At 50.9% G+C, this 23,531-nt stretch overlaps 1 protein-coding gene across 2 annotated transcripts in view; it reads right to left on the bottom strand.

Annotated features, from left to right (window-relative positions):
• Positions 1-1,272: 1,272 nt before the first annotated feature.
• The window catches only part of LOC144755433 (mitogen-activated protein kinase 14), a 519,324-nt gene continuing 497,065 nt past the window's right edge, over positions 1,273-23,531 (bottom strand). Inside the window, exons 11-12 of one of the 2 annotated variants that reach the window (XM_078644343.1) lie at positions 5,406-5,579; positions 1,273-3,735 (exon numbers count right to left, since the gene is read on the bottom strand). In XM_078644343.1, coding sequence (XP_078500469.1) covers positions 3,668-3,735; positions 5,406-5,579 — 242 coding nt within the window. In that variant the 3' untranslated portion in view covers positions 1,273-3,667. The remainder of the gene's footprint in view (positions 3,736-5,405; positions 5,580-23,531) is intronic. The other variant, XM_078644344.1, reaches the window with a different exon arrangement.

Raw genomic sequence — 23,531 nt, 5'->3', positions numbered from 1 at the left:
AATCAGAATCACTGTCCAAGCACAGACAGAAGCCAGGACCCTGCCTGATCTTCCTAAAAGCACGCAGGAAAGCAAATACTTACAATCACTTGGGAAGCTTGCTGGAACCATTAATTTCCATTAGGTAATTTCACACCAATATATTTCCCCTCTCTTGATTTTGGGCATTGCAAATATTGTTTCGGTGTATTTATTTTCTATAATGGCCACTACGAACCTTTAGGTTTATTTCTGGTAATTTAGGTTTCTGTTAAGGTGCTGTTTTGAAGACACGTTCTTCACAGTGATGGAAATGCATCGATGCGATAATTTGCATTGAAAGCTTGCTAAATCTTTTATTCTTCTTATAAACTCAATCATGGACTGGTACTTCCCCAATTTTAAGATGGTAATCAGCATACATGTCTTTTCAGGAAGAGCGTCAAGTGTAGCAATCAGACGTGGTGTAGACGTGGACCAATTCACTTCCCTAAATCAAGTACACATTATTGTTCTATAGCTGGACTAATTAAGAGCTAAATCAAGAACGCAGTCTCCCTGCATGGAATTATCTGTAATCTGGTCCACTGTGCCTGGTTGTCCTGGCTATACAAGGCATCCACAACGACTCGCCACACTTTTTCCTGTGCTCTTTTCCATTCGGCCAGCTATACCTATTAACTGATTCACAACTCCTTCACAGACTAGGCTTCTCCCACAGTTAAACTGCAGAAACTAACAAAGTCAATATGATTTTACCATACAAATTCTTTTGGCAGCTATCATGGAAAAGATTTAGAAAGGTTTGTTGTTTAATGGCTTCTCGACTTCGGTTTCCATGGTATTCTTTTTATGGTATGATACCAAATGTTTGATGCAGCTTAACCTGAATAAGTGAGTGGCAGCCAGGGTGAAACATTGATATCTTGGGTTGCTGTATCATTTGTAAATACAAAATTTATTTTAGCAATACAGGGAAGTGTTTCACCTCCAGTGATGTATGTGTGACCTGATGGTAATTGCGTGGCTTGCTGATTAGACATCATAACCTTTTCTTATCAATTACACCCATCCTCTCTTCCCCAAGTTAAGATTATCCTTACCATGTTGGAGCCATCACAACCCTTTCTCATGGCAAGGAGGGGTCTTCACACTGCCAAGGCTTACACTCTTGTGGAATATTAGAAAAACACAACAGTTTCCCATGTCATCCCTTCCCCTCTCCCAAATCACTCTTTAATTCAAGCACAATTAATATCGGAAAACGCTTAATACACTTCATAGAAGCCAACATATTCATAAATAGATTTATAGAGAAAAATGAGCTGATGGACAGTAAAGAAGCCTACTGGCTTCCTCAATTTTACAAAATTCATTTGCGGTTTTTAGAGTTTCTAGACAACATATGTTCATGTGAGACAATACCCAGAATCAGCTGGTTTTCTCTTTTCTCCAACCCCCACCTCAAAATCGGGGACTGGCCAAGTGACAATGTTGGTATTGTACGCTCCTAACTCTGGTTCAGCTTCTTTTCAAATGCTGTGACCGATTATTCACTTTTATCCTTCTGCCTTTAAGGCTTGAGTAGAATTGTCCTCATTTTCTATGGATCAAATACCAAACTCTCCTCCTAGATTGTACTCCCAAATTTCGTCTTCCTACACACTAGACCTTAATTGGACCCACTCCTATGATACAGGCCTTTATTCGGTTTTGTCCCTCATATTGAGTCCCCTTCGGTTTCTGCTGCAGTGTTTCAAGCTTCGGTATGGCATATTTTCTGACTTGCTGGACCTGGATTGATTTTTTCTCCATCTCTCACACACTAAGCTTCCTTTCTGTTTCTCCTCCTGTGGAACTAGACAGGTCTGTTTCTTCTCCAGCACCTAGTCATTAGCTTCCCAATCTGTTTTTTTCCTTCACTGAGCCTTGGTATTGCTTTTCCTATGCTCAACGTTTTGTTTATTCCCATTCTCCTTCTCCTATGCTCATGTTCCTCATTACTACCTATCTATGGCTTTAAGCCAAATTTCCTTTTTTAACTCAACAACGCATATGTCATACTTTAAAGACCAAGGAGTTTTCCCATATGATTCTAGTCTTATTCGTTTTTTCACTGCACTCTCTGGGCATTTTCTGCCTTTTTTCCTCTGATTCTTGGGCCTCTGTTCCATCTCTCTTTGTGACTTGGACCTGGTCCTTTTCCTCATATCCTCTGAACTAGCCTTGTTCAAAATATGCATGGGTCACAACTCTGCTTCTCCCACTCTCCAAATCACTATTCTATTTCTTACATGCTAGACACTCAAGTTGCAATTCTTCCACTTAGCTCTGGGTCCTGCATTTACCTCTACATTTTTAGCCTTTATTCATGTCACCTTATTATTTTGCTTTACGAGGTCAGCATATGTATTTTGGCCTCAATTGTAATTATATTGTTAACCGTGTATCACGGATGGTGACTAAAAAGTAGTAGTTGAACTAATAGAAGATGCTCTCCATACACAGCTTCTACACATGACTATCGCAAATGAGCTGCTAGAATATTCCCACATATTAACCATTTTGAGACCACATAAAAAATATGTTGTGAGACCAACACAGAATAGTCTGATCCTCCAATTGCAGCACTAGATCACCACACGAAAATGAAGATCTCATCACATTCACTGTTTGGAGGAGCCCAGAGAAGGGTGCGACTGTTTCAACAAACAGAGCAATCGGGTAGATGAGAGAAAACACAGTATGAAGAGTGCCATGCGTGTGTGGTTAAGAGCAGGAGAAACTTTGTACTGTTCCAACAATCAGGGAGTGGAATACTGTGACAAAACTCTCATACAAAAAGAAGGGAATTAGCCCACCTGAAAGATAGGAGCTACCTTGAGCAGGCAGGAGGAGCATGTGAGCATTACAAAAAGTGTGTACGCAACTGCACAGAACTGGGTGCAATATTAGCTGTCTGGTACTAAGAGAGGTAGGGAGAAGGCAGTGGGATAAACTTCACATCCAGAAGTATCTCAACTGATGAGTGCTGCGAGAACAGGAGTAATACTGTTAATGTGAAGCCCCCCCCCCCACACACATATATATATATATATATATATATATATATATAAAACATTTTTCAATTTCTTAAATTGGCAAGTAGCTTAAACAGATCCCAATATAAATTACACCCTTCCTCCGCCAGAGCTCTAATACACCTGGAAGAGAACGTCTGTACTCCCCACAAAGCATTCAAATAAAACTAAAAAGCAAAAAAAAACACTCTCCAAGGCCCCAGGAAGAGCTGCTCACTCGAATTGAAATCCCTCGTCGTTTATCAGAAGTCCGATAGCACTCCGATCAAAGGCACACACCCAACGGAAGGTTCACAAACTCCGATTGGCCGTTTTGCACCCCATTTTAAGGTTCTGAGTGGCAGTCGTGACTGGGCGTATATACAAGAAGTTGCTCCATCAGGAACAGGCTGCTCGGCACAGTTCGTACACATAACAGAGGCGTGCATGCAGCAGGCGTACATATAGTCACTATAAATAACTCTGTTCCCCCTCCCCCCAAGATCACGAAAGACGACCCAACCCTGCCACCAAGGAGAATGGGTGAGACGAGAGGCACTTGAACGGTGGGAGTCCCGGGGCAAAGAGCTCTCCCTCACAGTGAAAACGGACACAGTCCAACTTGATTTTCAGGACTCCATCTCCTCAGAGTCCAGCGGCGGAGGCACAAAACTCACCACCTCGTCGTAGGTCAGACCTGCAACAGCCAGGGGAAGAGGTTAGTAAACAGATAAGCAAATATGTCAACAATCTGAGGCAGCAAGGGGGAGGTGGCAAAAGCAATGTATTCAAGTCCATGCCTTTCAAGGCAACAACAGATATTTGCCCAGCAACCTGAGAAACATAACGATTGCTAGGGCACTTTAACGTGGCAACCTTTCCTGATTTAAGGGTGCACCAAGGGGCAGCTTTCTTACAAAGGAGGCAATATCATACTGCAAAATTAGGTCCTGATGGAGAGGTCCTTACTGTTGAGAGAACATGTCTAACTGTGATACCCTGTGGTAGAAGGTGCATCTCAGTTACAGTTTCTATAAGGGAAGAGATCCTGAAGACCAAACCGTCTCACTAGGAGGAGGGCATCTCACCGTGAGACCTCCTTCCTTCTAACAGAGAGGGGACCACAGAGTGAAACTGTGACATGGCATCTCAGACCTCTCTGAGATTAGCTGAGAAGCGATGGAGCCCATCGCGGATCACCTCACATCTTTCTCAATTCTTAAACAGTACAAACCACACAGAGGTCAGAAGTCAGAATGCTTTTCACTAGCTGCTAATATGAAAGCACGGTCAGATACGGATGTTCACCAATCTTGAAAATAATATATTTCCCTGGTGTTTACGAAGGGTGAACTCTAGGACATATATGCCAATCTTACAGTTAGCACTGTATATCCGCTTCCTGGCCTTTGCAAGGCCTGAAACAGTACTAACCAGTGCAAATGCCTGTTTTGTGACAATACTAAAGGTGACACCTAGCACCAGAAGATACTATCTTGAGAGTCTTAGTGTAGATTTAGGTACACACAGGTGGCTTTTAGCCAGGGAACATCCCCTGACAGGGACCTCAGATGGAAAGTACTAAGGTTCGAGTGGCTTGGCTAATCCATCTTTTTTCAGCTAAGCTTGCAAGACTCGGAGGGAGAACATGCTTTCCTGGTTACCTCTTTTGCCCACTGAGGAAGTCATGACAGAACGAGTGCTCTCTTCATAAAAGCAAACACAAAATGTTATGAAAATGCTTGAGCTTACGAATCTACACCACTGGGAACGTGTAAACCAGTATTTCCTTTATTCCTTAGTCTCTTGAGCCATTACAGAAGGTGGTCAAGGTCAAACAAGTCCAACACCTAAAAGTAGCAGATTGACGGAAACTGCAAAGCAACACCTCCATTGCATGAGTCAACAAGAAACCAGATGCTTGGTTGTGGTCAGCCGGCAGAAGCTTCTTGTTCCCCATATTCTTCACTCTAAGAAGTCATGTGAAGGCAATGCGTCTCTCCAATTCCCCACTGTAGAAAGTGATGAAGCAGCCGAGCCACTCCCCCCAAACTGGGCAGTTAAATAGTAATTTAGATGCCCAACACTGTACACATTTTAAGGTTACCCCACATTTTTACTTTAGGAAATAAATAATGGGCATAGGTTATCTTGGTTAGACCCTTTCTCCACTCTCGGAATTAATAACAGCAGCTCACATACACCCACTTTTACACTCTGAGAAGAGGTTAGGGAGCAACGGTTCTCATGCCCCCAATTACGGATATGAGAGATAAGTTGTGAGCATCTTCTTGTTTTTGAACCACAAAGTATTAGGAGAAGCCAGAGAATCAAGGCACTCTCCATTTTGAAGTTCCTGTTACTCACTTTTCCACTCCTCAATCTCCAGCTCTTTGCTTTCGAAGGACTGGTCATAGGGATCTGCCACCGGCTCATCATCTGGATCATGATACTGAGCAAAATAAGGGTGGGCCAGGGCCTCCGTTGCAGTGATCCTCTTATCAGTGTCCAGAACCAGCATCTTTTCCAGCAGATCCACAGCTGCAGCAGAAGACATGAGGCAACAATCTTAATAATTATCTTTTCAGGTATAAGACCCATAACGGAAGCTACAAAAATGGAGTCTAATAAAGTTGAGTAACCAGACACAAAAGTAAGAATTTCAAAGTCATTCACACCACGATACCAAAAACGAAATAATGTTCTGTGAATCAAGGAATAATTTGCCACCAGCATTAACAGTAATATTTTGGCTCACAGACTCTGTGCCATTGATAGCTCATGGTAAAATTGTGCTATCTTAAATCAGGACCACTAACTGTATTTTGACAGCTATTATTCAGTTGCTTTTAAGCCATCTTTCACACATTACTCCTCAGATACAAACATGGAAAGTAGGTCTGAAGCAGTATAAGTGGTTATAGTTAAGTCGGAGGGAGGAGAAGGGTCACTTAGTAATAGAAGCATGGCTTTCAGTGAAGGCTATCCAAAATACCACGAAGGAACACAAAATAGGTAATTAGCTGCTAGTCAAGTTTTTGTACTAGATTCATATGAGGTGCATAATCCTGCCAAACAGTGGCTGGATACAGACTTATTTCACAAAGACTTAAAAAGGCTGCACATGCCTAGGAACAATTTATCTACTTAGTTTAAAAAATATATTTTGGGGCGTGGCCAAGATGGCAGCGTGAGCCAATGTGTTGCTCTACAGCTCCCGCCAACGGCCCATTATTAGCATCTGCGTTTCTCCTTCAAGGGTCTGTGGACCTAAGCATTAGAGCAGCATTGGGCACTGGACTGGTCCGGCGAGGTTCAGTGGACTTGAACGCCTCTGGCAAGGGCAAAGGAGGGTGATTTGCAGCGCGGCTGCAAGCGCGCCCCTCCCCCAGGGACACTGGGAGAGGCCCGGGATGAAGGGCAGCCTCTTTCTGAGCAACAGACCAGCTGACATAGGGGCCCCGCGGAGCAGTGGCGAGCGCTGGGAATCCGCCGCACCACTGGGGTGTCAGCGGTTGCCCGACCCCGAGAGAACGTTGGTGGGGGTCCCGGGATCACTGTGAGCGGAGTGACGAGCCGCCATTTTGGGCCGAGCAGTGCACGTCCACGGTCGAGGGCCCGACGGAGGAGTCCGGGCCCTCCTTGGACGGCGTGCCGGAGGTGGTGGCCTGGAGTGGTACCTGGTGGCACCTGGCGAGCCCTACAGGTTCTGAAGACCTGGATGACTGTGGACCCCCGGTACAGTTTCGCTAAGGCCTAGCTGCTCGGAAGGTACGACTGAGACGCTGGGGTCCGGTCTGGGCCAAAGGCGTTTTGTCAGTCCCCCGTGGTGCGGGGACGAAGCGGCATCCTACCGGAGGGAGAGACTTTAGCAGCGGCCTGCATCGGTGGGGGCCCTCTCTGGGCTCTTCCTCTGTGGACCCTCCTGCGCAGAAACTGGGGTTGGGACGAATATATGACGTTACAACGCATACTTTTACAATGCATGCCTTTACAACGCATTTTTTACAACGCAAAATCCTTTACTACGCATTCCAATACATCGCATGCCATTTCAACGAATTGTCTAAAAACAACCTTTACAGCGCATTCCATTACAACGCATACTACCTTTACAGCGCATACCATTACAACGCATAACATTACATTGCATGTATGTTAAGTATTGGATAGTATAGGGGTAAAATTACTATTTTAACTCCAGGGGGTGCAACAGTAGGGTTAGTGTTGGATAGTGTAGGGGTAAAAATTACTATTCTAACTACAGGGGGTGCAATAGTAGGGTAAGTTTTGGATAGTGTAAGGGTACTATGCATTGTAATGGTATGCGTTGTAATGGTATGCATTGTAATGACTGCGTTGTAATGACATGCATTGTAATGGTTTGCGTTGTAGTGTCATGCGATGTAATGGTTGCGTTGTGATGGAATGCGTTGTCATGGATCTTGCGTTGTAAAAGTTTTGTTGTAATGGTAGTGCATTGTAAAAGTTGCGTTGTAAAGGTTTTTTCCCGTTGGGACTCTGGTGGGAGACCCGGCGCAGGAGTAGCAGCGGCCGGGAGGCCTAGTGGGTCCCGGCGGATGAGAGGGGAGCCCCCCCCGGCTACCAGTGGGCGGACTCCAGGCGGGAGAGCGGGACCGTGTCCCTTCCTCGGAACTGCAGAGAGGAGCCCGGTGACCCTGGTGAGGAGAGGCCCCACTGCAGGACGGCAGGCCTGAGGTGCCCGCTCCACACAGCGGTGAGTGTCGGCGACCTCGTGGCATGGTCAGTGCGGCGGTGGAGAGCTAAGGGGTGTGAGTGACTTTTGGATTCAGGACTGAGGCTGAGTCACGTAACGAGTGGCCCTTGAAGACACCTGGAGGTGGGGCTGCTCACTGGGGTGAAGTTGTTGCGATCTAGCACAGTTGGCGCGCTGAAACTGGATCCTTGTCCTTGACGCTTGAGCCCCGGGGGGAACATCTACGGGGCCGACTTCACTGGGGCCTGATCCGGGCTGGGAGCACACCTGGCGGCCCTGCGGAGTGGAGATGCTGTAGCTGCCTGCACGCAGTGAGGTTCGTCTGCTCAAGGGAGAGTAGCGCAAAGGGGAGCCCAAGGCCGCCGGGGGTAGCACCAGATCCCTTCCTCCATCACCGAAGCAATAACAGCAACTGAAGTGCCTCGCGGGACCTGCTGGTGATGGGGGGGGGGAATCCCCCTACAACGGCCAAAGAGCGGACGGCAAGTGGAGGGTTGGACCTGTGCCCCCCCCCCCCCCGGAACTAGTGGAGTAGAGTTCTGCGGCCCGGCGAGGTGAGGCATGCTGCGCGCAGGGGCCCTGGAACTCCCTATCAGCTTAGCGGTGAGTGCTGGGGACTTCGGGGGGACTGGAGGGACCGGCGGCTGGATGTGAGAGGGCACCTGCACTAGAGACTGCATCCGAGACGGTGATACGCGGTGGGTGGCCCTGCAGAGATTTTGAGGTGTGTGGCCCTCTAGGGAGCGATTGGGGAGACCCACAGCAACCCGTGCAAGTTAAGTGGCAGAGGAGCCGTCCGCAGGGAGTTCACTGTAGAGGAGCAGCACACAGGGACACCTTCGGCGGCGTGGTGTTTACGGAGTGCCCGTTGGTGTGGGGCTCCAAGGCCTAAGAGTTTGCTCTGGAGAGCGGATGCCCCAGGTAATGTGAGAGTACGGCTGAATTGTAGAGTCTGGCCTGTCTGTGCTGGAGGATAGCCCAGCTGGGGAAGCGGGCTAGTGGACCACTTAGGGACCTTCTTTGGGTCCTGGGGGTTGGTAGACCAGAGCGAGACTTAGCTGAGGACTCGGAGCCTAACGGGACGACCAGAGCAACCTAGGGTTCGCATAGCTAGGGCCGCCAGTGGGGACAGATCCCACTGGCGAATATCCCCTAAGTCTAGGCTTGAATGAGCAAGACCCTTTGGACTGGGCTGGTCGTTGGCACTTGCACTGGAATTTTCAGGCTTGATACATTTGCTGGGGTCACTGGGGGGGAGACTGTGATTCCTGCAGTGGCTAGTATGCGCAATGTCCACCTCCAGGGGGCGTAGAGACAAGACCTTGAAAGATCTGTTTGCCAAAGCACAAGCAAACCAACAACCCACCCCCATGGCCTCGAGTTCTACACAGCCTGCCCCAGGACCGGAGGGCGGGTCGGAACCCATCACCAAATCCTTTTTGGAATCACTGTTTACTACCCTGCGGGAAAACATCCACACACTGAAAAAGGATCTCACGGAGGAGATTAAAGAGGTCCGCAGGGATGTGGATGGTATCGGCGAACGGGTGGCGGATCTGGAGAGCAAAAGTGATGGGAAAGACACTGAAATAGCGGCATTGCAGCAGGACATCCTCCGACTCCATGAGCAACAAGTCGACCTGCAGACACATCTGGAGGACTTAAAGACCGCTCTCGTCGCCATAATGTAAGGATCCGGGGAGTGACACTGACTGACGCCACAAAGGACTTATTTAGCTTCTCGAGAGACCTCTTCAACCACATCCTAGGGCGCCCACCAACACCGGGTGGTCTCCCCGCGCTCCGCGTCCGCCCCACCCCCTGATATCTTAGTATGCGTGCAGGACTACCGCACCAAAGAGGAGATTCTTCAAAGGGCTTGGCAGATGTACCCTCTCTCCTTCCGTGATCAGTCGCTGGTGCTGTTCCAAGATCTGGTTCCCCTCACCCTGCAGAAGCGCAGAACCTTTAAAACAGTCACAGCCTACCTACAACAACGCAACATCTCCTATAGTTGGGGCCACCCGTTTTGTCTCGTGTTCAAAATGGACAATAAAATGTACCAGCTACGTTCTCTGCCAGAAGCCTGCCGTCTACTGGGCATTGACCCACCAGCTGATGAGAGCGACTGGACCGGCCAAGGGGCGGACCGTGATGACTCCCAGCCCAGATGGCGCCAGCAGCGGTGACGGCGCAGAGTGTGGAAACCTCCTGCAGCAGAGATTATGGAGGGACAGCGTGCCGCAGTGGAGGCGGTCTCGTCGGACTTAACTTCGACCCAACCTGGCTGACTTTTCTAACTTTATATGGCAGACTGTTTGCTTGTTTTAGGCTCTAGGCCGTTGGCGGGAGGTGGGTGCGGGGGTCATGGGAAAGTTGATGAACTACCTGTTCTACGGTATTACCAAACATCGACAGATGATGGACACTATGTTTGAGTATATCTTTCTTTTTACCCTTGGTCCTGACCGGGAAAATTTACTCATAACCTGGTCACTCCTTGACATGACCATGGTTAAACTTCTCCTTAATAAGACCCACTTTGGATCTCGGCTCGATACCCTTCCTATTTCTGTACTACAACAGCTTGAACAGCCAGCCCTTCAACGCATTCTGGAACTTCTTAATGCATCCCTTATGGAGTCTTCCGTCCCTGCTGACTGGAAGCATGCTATGGTAGTGCTTCTATTGAAAAAGCTAATACAGACCCGGCTCTCCCCTCCAACTATCGACCAATTTCTTTGCTCCCCGCCCTCTCTAAAGTCTTAGAGAGGCACATTAATATCCAGTTATCTCAGTACGTCGAAACTAACGAGCTTCTCCACCCCTCCCACTCCGGTTTTAGGACCGGCTATTCGACTGAGACGACACTCTTAGGAGTTACAGAACTGCTCCACAGGAACATTGATGCGGGCGAGACAGTGGCCTTGGTGCTATTGGACCTGAGTGCGGCCTTTGATACTGTTTCCCATGCCGTACTAATACAATCCCTCCAATCCATAGGAGTTACGGGCGCCGCTCTAAACTGGCTGACTTCATTTCTCACGAACCATACTTTTCTACTGCCAATTCTGAGGTCCATTCATTACCCCATGGGGTTCCACAGGGCTTTATCCTTAGTCCCTTGTTACTTAACATTTATGTTAGACCCCTAGCTACTATTGTTGAGGAATCTGGGTTGTCGATTTTTTTCCTATGACGACGACACCCAGATTGTCTTCTCTCTTTCAGCAGGGAAGACTACAGAGCCCTCAGCACTTAGGATAGGGCTTAAAAAGGTGGCATCCTGGGTGAATGCAAACTTTCTAAAATTGAATGGGGAAAAAACAGAGGTGCTGGTCCTGGGCAAGGAGAAAGGACTCTGGGGCCCTCTACACTGGCCGACAGAAATGGGTCCTCTTCCTCAGCCCTCCCCGCAGGTCCGCAACCATGGCTTTATCATTGACGAATCTCTATCTATGTGTCAACAGGTCACCAAGGTTGCGGCTACCTGCTTTACCATCTTGAGATGGCTGAGGAAGATTGTATGGATGTTGCCTGCCCCTACCCAGAGAACCGTAGTCCAGGCCCTTGTCACTGCAAGGCTGGACTATGGTAACATCCTTTACCTGGGAGCTAATAAAGATGTCATGCGCAAGTTGCAGCGTGTGCAAAACACGGCCGCAAGATTACTGTGCCAGGCCTCCAGATTCTCCTCGGCCTCTAGCCTGCTCAATAAGCTACATTGGCTTCCAGTCGAAAAACGGACCAGGTTGAAGGCTTTAACCTAAATGTTCCGGATTAAACACAATAGAGCCCCCCGCTATCTCAAACACCTAGCCCTCCGCTATGTACCTTCCCGCACTCTTCGGTCTGACACACACAAGCTAAATTCCAGGTCCCCAAGATAAGACTTTCCCACATGGGCGGTCGGTCCTTTTCATACTTGGGCCCGGTATTATGGAATGCTCTTCCTCTTATTTTGCGCATGCACTCAGACCTTCTCTTGTTTCGAAAGTCACTAAAAACCTAGCTATTTGGCCAGTAGGTTGTTCCTACTCTACTGCTCCTTCGATAGCGCCGGGAAACCCTTGTTGGGTAGCTGTTGCGCTTATACAAATTTAAGAAATAATAAAAATAAATTTCTTCATGTTTGGGAGATTTTTTGGGGTGTTTGGTTGGGGAGGGAGTGAACTGTTCTTACAATAGATACCCAAAGCTTGGGCTTTTTGGGGGAGAGACTAACTCACGAGCCATTGGATCACTCACTGTTGATGAGCCTGCTCAGCTGTCCACGTACATTACACGTACATTATAGGATAGATGCCAGTCACGGAGCTTAAAATACTCACACTTAATGTGAGAGGGCTAAACAACCCGGTTAAACGCAGAGCAGTTCTGTTTAGAACAATCCCATGCTGATATTTGCCTCCTGCAGGAGATGCATCTTTTACAAAGGGATTGCCACCGTCTCCGGAAGTTTCCTTTCCAGTTTTTTTCTTCTAACTCTACCAAGACGGCGGGAGTTGCTATATTGGTGGCCCAGAGGTTCAGGGGTAAAGTAATGCACAAATCAGCAGAGATTAAAGGAAGGTTGTTGTCCTACAGGTTTTCTCTGGCTGACACTACATTTACTGTCTGCTCCGTCTACACCCCCAATGAAGGCCAGGAGAAGTTCTTTCACAGGGCTCTTACTGAGGCTACAACCACACTAGAACGCCACATTGTGCTGGGGAGAAGATTTGAATTTAGTCTTGGATAATAATTTGGATAGGTCGTGTCAACGCACTTCCCAAGCGGGTACTCTCTCTGTAGAGGGAATGTCTCGTCTAGTTGAGCTAGGCTTTAGGGACCGTTGGCGCAGCTTCCACCCCCCAGGAGAGGGATTATTCTTACTATTCTAGTGCACACAAAACATACGCTCGCCTAGATTATCTGCTTGCATCCACACCTACACATGCGTTAGCTACTAAGGTGGAGATAGGGGTTGCCTCTCTCTCTGATCATGGCCCAGTGACGGTTGTCCTTTCACTCCCTGCGACTCAGCGCGCGCAACAGGCTTGGCGCCTCAGAGGGACGTTATTGCACCGCAAGGAGGTGGTTGCTCGGATACAGCGCGCTATATCAGATTATCTTTCACAAAATAGCAACACGGACACTACACTTGCGACACAGTGGACTGCTCTGAAGGCCGTCATAAGAGAAGAGTATAATGCTGAATGGCAGAGCAAGAGAGATGACCTCACCCAGCGGACCAGGGAGCTGGAGCAAATGCACCGTATGGAGGCAGTTGAAAGCGGTTAGGCAAGAACTTGCGGCTCTTGTTAAGGACCGGGCAGAGTTTGCGGCTTTGCGGTTGCGTCATGCATATTACACTGGCGGGGACAGGTGTGGGCGCCTACTTGCGCACAAACTGCGCGAAGTGAGGCAACAGCAGGCAGTGCAGGAAATCCTTCGGGGGGATGGTAGGCGTGTTACGGATGACCATGAGATTGCTGGTGCTTTCAGTGACTTATGCCGACCTCTATTCCGGTGATCCTACTGGTGACCGGGATGAGGATACCTTTCTGGCCTCCATCCCTCTTTCAGTCCTCACAAAGGATCAGGCAGAACACCTAAACGAGACATCCGGCCAGTGGAAGTTATCACTGCCATCTCACGCCTTAAAACGGCGAAGACGCCGGGGCCAGACGGCTTCCCTGCGAGCTTTTATAAAAAATTCTGTACTCAGGTTGCCCCTCTGCTCAAGTGCCTCTTTAATTCCTTTTCGGAGCCGGGGGCAATCCCAGGTAATCTCTTGGCGGCCTCCATAGCAGTCATACCTAAGCCAGGAAAGGACCGATCACTGTGCCGGGCATACCATCCTATTTCTCTACTTAACGTAGATCTCAAATTGTACACTGGGATTTTGGCTGCTCGACTGGCACCACATATGGGATGCCTTGTTGACCCAGACCAAGCCGGGTTCATCCCAGAACGCCAAACCTCTGATAATACTAAACGGGCCCTCCAACTTATTGAAAAGGCTACACTTACGGAAGGGGAATATATGATGTTGGCTATCGACGCCGAGAAGGCGTTCAATAGGGTCCATTGGCCCTATTTAGAGAAGGTGCTGGGGAAGGTAGGATTGGGGTCGAAGTTCCGTACATTTGTAATGAACTGTTACAAATTCCCGACGGCCACGGTGCGAGTTAACGGCTATACATCCCCCCGGTTTGCAATTGGGAGAGGCACGAGGCAGGGGTGCCCATTGTCGCCCCTACTCTTCACCCTCTACATGGAACCATTGGTGCAGAAATTGAGGCTCAACCCGCGAGTAACGGGGATCAAATTAGGGGGCTATGTCCATCCGATCAGCTTATATGCAGACGATGTCTTGATCTCACTATCTCAACCAAAGGACTCGCTACCGGCGTGTTTTACGGACCTGGAGCTGTTCGGTCGTGTGGCCAGGTTCAAGGTTAATATGAGCAAGTCGGTGCCCTCGATCTGTCCCTAGAAAAGCCCACTCTGGCTCTGTTGCAGGGCTCATTCCTCATCCAGTGGGCGACGGAAGCAGTTCCCTACTTGGGGATTCAATTGGCCCCCGCCTTGCTAGATACTGTTACTATCAACTACGCCCAGTTGCGACAAAAGATTCGGCGGGAGTTGGGGCGGTGGAAACACTGCCCGTTGTCTTGGTTGGGCAAAGTTGCAGCAATCAAGACTGTTCAACCTCAGATCTTATACCTTTTTCAGCAACCTGCAAGGAGGGAATTCTAATGACCCACTAAGATCTTGAAGCATCTTTGTGGTTTACCACACACAGCGTTAAATAGAAGTGTAAAATAGTTTATTTACTGTTAAATGGAGATGCTCCATGATTTTCTAAGATCACAAGGAAATCAGTTTCGAATGGAGATTTAAACGGTATACACAGCCTGCGCATCTGCAAGTAACATCTATGTTGGTCTGATATTTGTACTTTTTAGGTTGAAGCCTACCAGGCAGTGCAGCTGTCAGGTTTGCTAAAGACATCTTGGGGACATTCAGAAAGAAGACTTAGGAATGAATTCCACCCATTGCTTACCATTGGCTTTGTAATTTGCAACTTACATCTATTGGCTTTCAATTTGCTGGCTTTATTTGCTTTAGGCTGCCGAGCTTGAATTTGTCCCTTCCAATGTTCAAACCTGGTTTACTGTATTCTTCCACAAACTCGCTTTCTGCAAACAAGACTTTAAATGTTGCTCTTATCTTGTCACATTTGCTGTGCATTCAAAGACAAAGTTCAAATGTCAAACTCTCTTCTGAGGGAGCTTGGTGTTTACTTTTCTTTCTCTGACTTCAGCGTGAGAATTTATGTGACAATCTGGCTAAGTATTCAAGCAAGAGGAGAGTGTATGATTGTTTTTCTAGCACACACAAAAAAAAGAACTGTGCTGATGTTTCAGAACATATCGGAATTAGAACAAATGAAGCCATTTTTTTCTAATTCTGAAGTGTGGAGGAAACAAATATTTGAATACGATCAAAACACATTTATACACGAGGGCGTGGCCAGCGGCATGATAGACTAGACGTGTCTACCGGGAGCTCCCGGCCGACGTCTAAAGATCCGACCTGCATTAGCACCATCACGACCTGCAACTTTCACGCCGGTTGTAGGAGGTGGTCGGGAGGGGACTGAGTGGTCCGGCGTCCAGCACGGGGCCCTTTTGAGCGAGCGGCGCCGACTTCTGTGAGACGCATCGGAGGGCAGTGAGAGCGTCGGACAAAATGGCGGCACAGTGACCGGTCGGCAAGAGAGACTCGCACCTCACCGGGCAATTCCGACAGGCTGGGAAGTGAGCGGAGTAGCGGGGCGGCGGACCCAGCTGCGCCGGGAGGCACGCGTTCACCCCTGTGTGTAGTCCACTGGAGGGACGGTATCGGGTGCGAGATACCCCTACTCAAGATGGCGGCAGCAGTGCCACGCTGACAAGTGAGGGAGAGCACGGAGGCACCGGCGAAGGGAGTGAGTGGTCCCCCTGCCCACTGAATCTGCAGCGACGGCCAGGACAAGGTACGGGGAGCAGCCGGGCCGGCGAAGTGGCTCGTGAGGAGGCTCGGTGCGCCGCGACCTTTACCAAGATGGCGGCCATGGCAGGGAAGTCCTCCAGCACCTGAAGGGCGCGCTACACCGGAGGAGCGGTAGTGCGGTGGGGCAGTGGGTCTGAGTTCTGGCGGTGGTGTGAGAGCGACGATCCGGTACCTGGCTGAGGGAGACGTTTGCAGGTCCCCACCGCCCCCCCCCCCCCCCACTCGGCACCTGAGAGGCGGCTTGGACACGTGGGGAGTTGAGGAACACAGCACCCGGGCAAACCCCAAATCGGCGAGTTTTGCCGCCAGCCGCCTGACCGGAGGAGGGGAGTGACCGCGACGGACCAGGAGAGGCACTGATACACCGACCCACAGGCAGGGAGGGGAGAGGCACATCGGCGCCTTCGAGTGACAGAACCCCAATCCAGCCAGGGTGTCTGGAGTGAGAGCCCAGGTGGCGGCGAGCGCCCGGGTAAGGCATAGCGATACGGAGCGGAAGGGGTCGGGAGACACGGCTAGCTTTCCGCCCGGAGCAGTCATCCAGGGACGGGCACGGTGGTGGCAATCCGCGAGAAAGTGGGGGACACACGGCGGACGGAATCCGGCGCAAAGTAGTACACGGTGCAGCGGACAGCGCGGGGGTGACCACGAAAGGCCGACCGCCACACACATCCCGCGGCGGCATCACAACCTCGGCGACGATGGTGAAGAAGGACCAACTCCAGCCCAAGCCGCCCAAGCAAGGCACGCTGGATACCTTTACAGCACCAAAATCATCCAAAGACAGCGCGGGTGCTACGGCGGAGGGTGCCACCGACACGGACAGGTTACTGGCGGCGATTCAGGCGTCGAGATCAGACATTCAGGACTCCCGAGCAGCCTTGGAGGTTAAAATTGGGGAGGTGGGCTCCGAGGTCACGCTCCTGCGGCAGGATTTCAAGAACCTTTCCGCCAGAGTGACAGAGACTGAAACGCGCATTGGTGAGGCCGAAGACTCGATCACGACGCTCAAGAAAGATATGGCAGAGCTTCAGGCGTCGCACAGACAACTGCTGTGGAAGGTGGACGACGCGGAAAATAGGGCCAGGCGCAATAACCTCCGATTCGTGGGTTTCAGAGAAGGAATCGAGGGGAGCAACATGGCGTCATTCCTGCATACATGGATCACAGACACTTTCGCAGGGGCCCGCTTCTCATCATGCTTTGTGATCGAAAGGGCGCACAGGGCGCTCCTTGCAAAACCTCCGGAGGGAGCCAGGCCCAGACCGGTGATTGCCCGCTTCCTAAACTTTGCAGACAGAGACTTAATATTGCGTGAGGCGAGGAAGATGGGTAACATCAGAGTGGAAAACACGAACATAATGATCTTCCCGGATTATAGTCAAGAGGTTCAGAGGCAAAGACGCTCCTTCGAATCGGTGAAAACCAAATTGAGATCAATGAACATTACATACATGTTGCTCTTCCCAGCAAAGCTTAAGGTACTATACAAAGATAAAGCACACTTCTTCACTCACCCAGACGACGCATGGCAGTGGTTGGAGGAAAGACCGATTCTCAATAGTCGAGAAGCAGTTGGAAGAGAGGTACTGGCGAAAACAGCACAAGAGAAGGCACGGTGGGGCTCACCACAACGGCAGCGGAGGAGATCCAGAAGATTGCACTCGAGGTACACAGGGACCCCATATCAGCCACGCCCGTCAGCAGGAACCAGGAGAGGTAGATCGGAATCGCCAGGGACATCGAGCGGGACACACAAGTCGCCGAGGAGGCTCCTGGACCAGGCATGCTCGGATGGGGAAGGGGAACGCCACAGGATTTCAGACGGGAATGATGAGCACTCGGACAGTGATCACCGCTCATTGCATCCATTAGAAGCCGAGATACGGCAGTTGGAACAGGACAGAACTGATACGCACTGCAGCGAGGTACCGACCACGCAAGATTCGCACTCATGAAAGTAGCAGTGATGGACGGCTGGATGGTCGGTCGGGACACGGACATGACACGCAAGTGGCCACAACCCTTTCAGTTGTTGTTTTCTGTTAATTTTAACACCCTTTTCTGTTTTCAGGAACAGAGCATTTGTTAGGGAGATAGTAGTTCCGCCGCCGGGAAACAAGCTCAGGGAGTGGTGCATACCTCGGCTGGGTTGAGCGCCCGGCAGGGGGGATACACCGCGGGTTGATTTAGGCGGAGTTTTGTGAGACATAGTTGGATAGAGGGTGGGAGTGGGGGGGTGACAGACCGACTCCTACCAACAGCTTGTACCTTGATGGGGTCGAGTCTGAAGGGGGAGGGAGGTGGGGAGGGGGGGGGGGGGGGGTAAGGGTGATGGGAGTTACACCAAGTTGGGGTAGTTGGGGGGGTAGCTGGGGAAGGGAACACACGAAGGAAGACGGTCAGAATCCTGAGACCCACATAGGCTACACACAGTGGCGGGGGTCTCCTACCAATCTGCAGAGGAACTGCACAACATGGCAGGTACATTAATGTCATCAGGGAGGTTGCACAGGGGAGTCTCCATCTTGGCATGGAATGTTAACGGTCTGGGGTCCAAAATTAAGAGAGGACTGGTGAATTCGTACATCAAGCGACTCGCCCCGGACATGGTTCTCCTACAGGAAACACACATGAAGGCAGGGACTTGCACATTCATAGCGAGAGGGAGATACAAAGTCTTGGCACATGCGGGCTATACTTCGGGTGCAAGGGGGGTCGCAATACTAATGGACAAAACACACCCATTCAACATAACACGCTCATGGAGTGATCCACAAGGTACATACGTGGGGATACAGGGAACATGGAATAGGCTAAACATGACAGTGATTTCAGTTTATGCGCCTCCGAAGCTCCAGTCACGTACACTCAGAGAGGTGGCGTCCATACTGCTGGACACTGCAGATACGATGCAAATTGTGGGGGGGGACTTCAATGACGTCATGTCGGAAGCCTTGGATCGCTCGGGACCCACACGCAGAGGGGGGACACAGACAGCGCTGGCGACGTATATGGCAGAGATGGGGCTTACTGACACTTGGCGCTGGCGACACCCGACTCAGGAGGCATACTCCTTTTATTCAGGGGCACATAAAGCCTTTTCCAGGCTGGACTACATTTTCATGGCACGGCAATACCTGTCGGAGGGGGATGAATACACTTATAAAGCAAGGGGGATCTCAGATCATTCCCCTCTTTATGCGAAGGTGGGGATTTCCTCCGAACGACGAGAGACGGAATGGCGTCTGGCGGCTTGGGACATTCACACGCCAGAGATACAACGGGGTCTGAGGGCGGACATAAAAGTGTACGTAGCCGAAAATGAGGGCTCAGTAGACTCCAAAGTTACCTTCTGGGAGGCCATGAAACCGGTGTTGAGAGATAGACTCAAAGGGAGACTGAGGGACGAACGAAACAGGAAGCACGGGGAAGCGAGGTCATTAGAATCGGAAATCCTGACCTTGGAAGGCGACTATCTCCTGAACAAGGAGATAGGCACGCTGAGGCAGTTGTGCGACAAACAAAGAGAATACAGAGAACTGGTTTCGAATGAGGCAAAAACACAATCGCTTGCAACGTTACACCGTTTCTATGATGTCGGCGATAAATCGGGCAAGCTGTTGGCGTGGTTAGGAAGAAAAGAGAGAGCGGCACGGTGGGTGGCCCAAGTCAGGAGGGACGGGGGGGACATGGAAACAACCGACAGGGGCATTGCCGATGCGTTTGCACTACATTACGAAAACTTCTATAAAGCAAGAGACCTCGGCACAGTGGACGAGGCCACACAATATATGGAAAACGTGGAAGTGCCATCTCTGGAGGTGGAACTCAGTGCCCCACTCGAGGAGACAATTACTCGGGAGGAGATTACCACAGCCATTAATAGCTTAAAAACGGGGAAAACGCCGGGACCCAACGGGTTCCCGGCGGAATTCTTTAAAAAAACAGCTGACTTACTAACGCGTCACCTCCTGGCCATGTACGTAGAAGCTTACGACACAGGGAGCCTCCCCCGAGATTTGGAGTTAGCAACCATAGTACCAATCCACAAACAGGGCAAGCCCGTAGAGGACTGTGCCTCATACCGTCCCATCTCATTGCTGAATATGGAGGTAAAAGTGCTGGCCATGATTCTGGCAGCACGCCTACGTACAGTCATTCCTGACCTTATTCACGCAGATCAGTCCGGGTTTTTGCCGGACAGAGCGACAAAACTCAACCTTCGACGGACACACAACTGGCTTCAAGAGGTGAAGGATAGGATGGAGCCGCACTGGTTCATGTCATTAGACGCTGAAAAAGCGTTCGACGCAGTGCACTGGCCATTTCTTATGGCGGCATTGGGCCGGTTTGGATTTGGTCCGAACTTTCGGAAGTGGATAAGGCTGCTCTATGCAGCACCGAAGGCGCGGGTGCGAGTGAATGGATGCCTATCGCGGGAATTTAGGGTAGAGAGAGGCACCAGACAGGGGTGCCCGCTGTCGCCGCTGCTCTTCACACTCACCATAGAAATATTGGCGGCCAAAATTAGACAAAATCCGGAGATACATGGTTTTGAGTGGGGCGGGATAGGGGGATCCCAGGAGAAAATCTCACTCTATGCAGACGATGTATTACTATACATTACGAAACCGGAGGTGACGGTGGGGACGTTGTTCAGAGAGCTGGAGGGATTTGGGGCGATGGCTGGCCACAACATCAATTGGCATAAGTCTGTCCTGTACACACCGCAGGGGATGGTACCGGGGGTAGCACTACCGGCCCGCCTGCTCACCACTGTGGAGGGATTCCAATATCTGGGGGTCTATATCTCGGTGGACGAGAAGGTCTCCTTCCAGAAGAATGTAGGCAGAATAATGAAGGAGGCGGTGGAGGACATGACGAGGTGGAGACAGTTGCCGCTCACCATTCTGGGAAGAGCGGCGATGTATAAAATGATCACTTTACCCAAATTCCTCTACGCACTCCAGAATGAGTACTACCCGCTCCCAGCTACCACCATTCCCAGAATTCACGCTGACCTGCGCTCCTTCTTATGGCTAGGTAAACAACCACGCATCGCACTTCAGACACTCCAACGACACCAATATAATGGAGGGATCTCGTTACCGAATCTGGAGGCTTACTATTGGGCAGAACACCTAACGCCCGTAAATGACTGGCTACATACACCAGCGGCTCACCCCACGTACGCATTGGAAAGGCACAAATTGTCTGCACACAGTATACTCCACTATCTGTATGGCGGGAAAGCAGGGAGGACGCTCCTACCCGCGACGGTGATTACAATCCGAGCATGGACTAGGGCCACGAAAGCCACGGGGTGGGAGGGGAGGTTGACGCGTCAGACGCCACTATGGCACTGCGCTTGGCTCACAGAACTCCGCAAACTAAGAGGCTTCTCCAGGTGGGACGACATAGGAATATCCACCATTGGGGATGTGACAAGGAACGGTGAGCTGAAGACATTCGCGATGCTGCGGGCGGAATATGGCTTACACCACACACAACGGTACAAACACATACAGCTAGCACATGCCTGGAACGCTCAGAAGCTATCACTACAAGACATGCCAGAATATGCACCACTAGAAGGGAGACTCCTACAGGAACAGATGGTACACCAGGCAGTGTCCCTCACGTACAAAACACTCACGAACAATATGTTGGGGACACTGGCGAAACTTAGAGGAATTTGGGAAGCAGATGTAGGAGGAATGGAGGACCTAGACTGGGAGCTCATACTGATGCACCCACGTGAGGTGGCTATTAAATCAAGACTGAGGCTGATCCAACTGAACGTCCTACATCGGACATATTTCGATAGAAGGCGCCTCCTCAGGATGGGCAGGATAACGGACGCCACATGCCTTAGATGTAGAGCGGCTCAGGGTGATTTTTTCCACACCATCTGGTCATGCGCAGACATACAAGTGTATTGGTCGCACATTTTCACTGAATTGGGGGAAGTGCTGGAGGTGGAATTAACACTGGACCCGAAACTAGCGCTATTGGGGATGGTAACGGAGGTTGACCTGCCACGCCCGCTTATCACTTTCCTGGTGCTGGCACTAGTGGTGGCCAAACGGGACATTGCGAAATACTGGGGGGTGGCGGAGAGGCCAGACATAGAGGAGTGGAGGAGGGGGCTGGACCTCTATATGGCAGCGGAACGGGTCACATATAAGGCGAGGGGCTGCCCCAAGAAATTCCGAAAGGTGTGGGGCAAGTGGAGACAATACCATGGCTTGGAAGTGGGCGATCAGAGGTGCCACAGAGAGGGAGGGGAAGGTGCTGAGGGTTAGAGGGGGACACCTGAAAACGATGTGCGCCTGAGGTGTGGCAGGGAGGCAGGCAGCATGGAGGCACTACACAGATTGGGTACTGCACAACGAAATGGATGGAGAGAATAGCAACTGTTTACCTATATGTACTTGACACGGAGGAAATAATGACACGTTGATTGAGGGTCGCTCGACCTGACTGTTTTTCCTTCTAATGAGACCGGTTACCAGTTGGTTGATTTGTAAGGTGGGGCGGGGGGTGGGGGGGGGGGGGGGGGAGTTGAGGGTAGAATACGAAAAAAGCAGGATGGGTGAGAGACATGTGGAGAGTGTCAGCCCTAGCGTCACCTCGCATTTAGTGTTATTTCCGATGTTGCCGCCCGGCCCCAGGGATGTGGGCACGATGGCCGTGGAAGTGTGGCATAAATGTACCACTGTTATGTTGTTTGGGCTTGACACGCCTATTTCATTTATTCCCTGCACAAAAAATAAAGTTTTAAAAAAAAAAAACACATTTATACACTAGGTGATGATATTTACACTCATGAATGCTTGTGTGCAGTAAAACCGTATTCTGGGAGGGCGTGGCTTGAGGCGTCAAGATGGCGGTCGCACTCTAAGAGTGCTCCGGACCCCCTCCGTCATCCGCCTTGCATCAGCCCTCTTTCTCTAGCCATCTACGCCCCAAAGTCTCTGGGACACATCCTGCCACTTACCTGCATCGCCTCGATCCTCCTGGGGACCTGTCTACTGCCTGTGCCGTCCTCGTCGACCCTTTGCTCTGGGCGGCCTTCCTCCTCCAAAATGACGCCCTCCTAGGCCGATATCTCGGCCGGGAGCATGGACTGATGTCATCCGCTCTGCCCCCCTCCTGAGGCCCTCTCGGCGGCGACCTGACTGTGCGGACTGCCCTTCTGCCCCGGTGCCTGTGGGGAGGGTGGGCTGGCCCTGAAGTGCGGTGGCGGCACTTGGACATGGAGCAGCTCCCGCAGTCCCCCAGCGACTGAGACATCAGGAGGAGCCTGCGGCTGAGCGGCGCCGGGTGAGGCGTTTCCCGATCGCTGGGCCGCATCTGGGCCTGGTTTGGCCCGAGAAAACGGCTCCGAGCCTTGCTGCAAGGGAGTGATCGCCGAGCCCCGGACGGCGCGACCGCCGGGCCAGCGGAGGTAGAACCTGCCACCGGAGACGACAGGTGCTGCAGACGCAGGAGGTGAGGAGGCGGGGGTTTTGCTGAACGGGCCTCCGGTCCCCTGAATCCTTCGGCGGCCGTGTCGGGCCTCGGAGACGCGGGCTGGTGAGATTGCAGCCGCGGCGGAGGGCGGGACTGTGCAGTACGGAGCTGGCGGGCTGGTCAGGCCGGTCGGGGCGCATCCGGGGCTGGGTTTTTAGCCCTAGGACCTGAGTGGGCCTCCCATCGGGCCTCCG

This window comes from Lissotriton helveticus, chromosome 5_1, assembly GCF_964261635.1.
Source record: "Lissotriton helveticus chromosome 5_1, aLisHel1.1, whole genome shotgun sequence".
Lineage (NCBI taxonomy): Eukaryota > Metazoa > Chordata > Amphibia > Caudata > Salamandridae > Lissotriton > Lissotriton helveticus.
The sequence above is the reverse complement of the archived record's forward strand: the minus strand, read 5'-3'. Positions and strand labels throughout refer to the sequence as shown.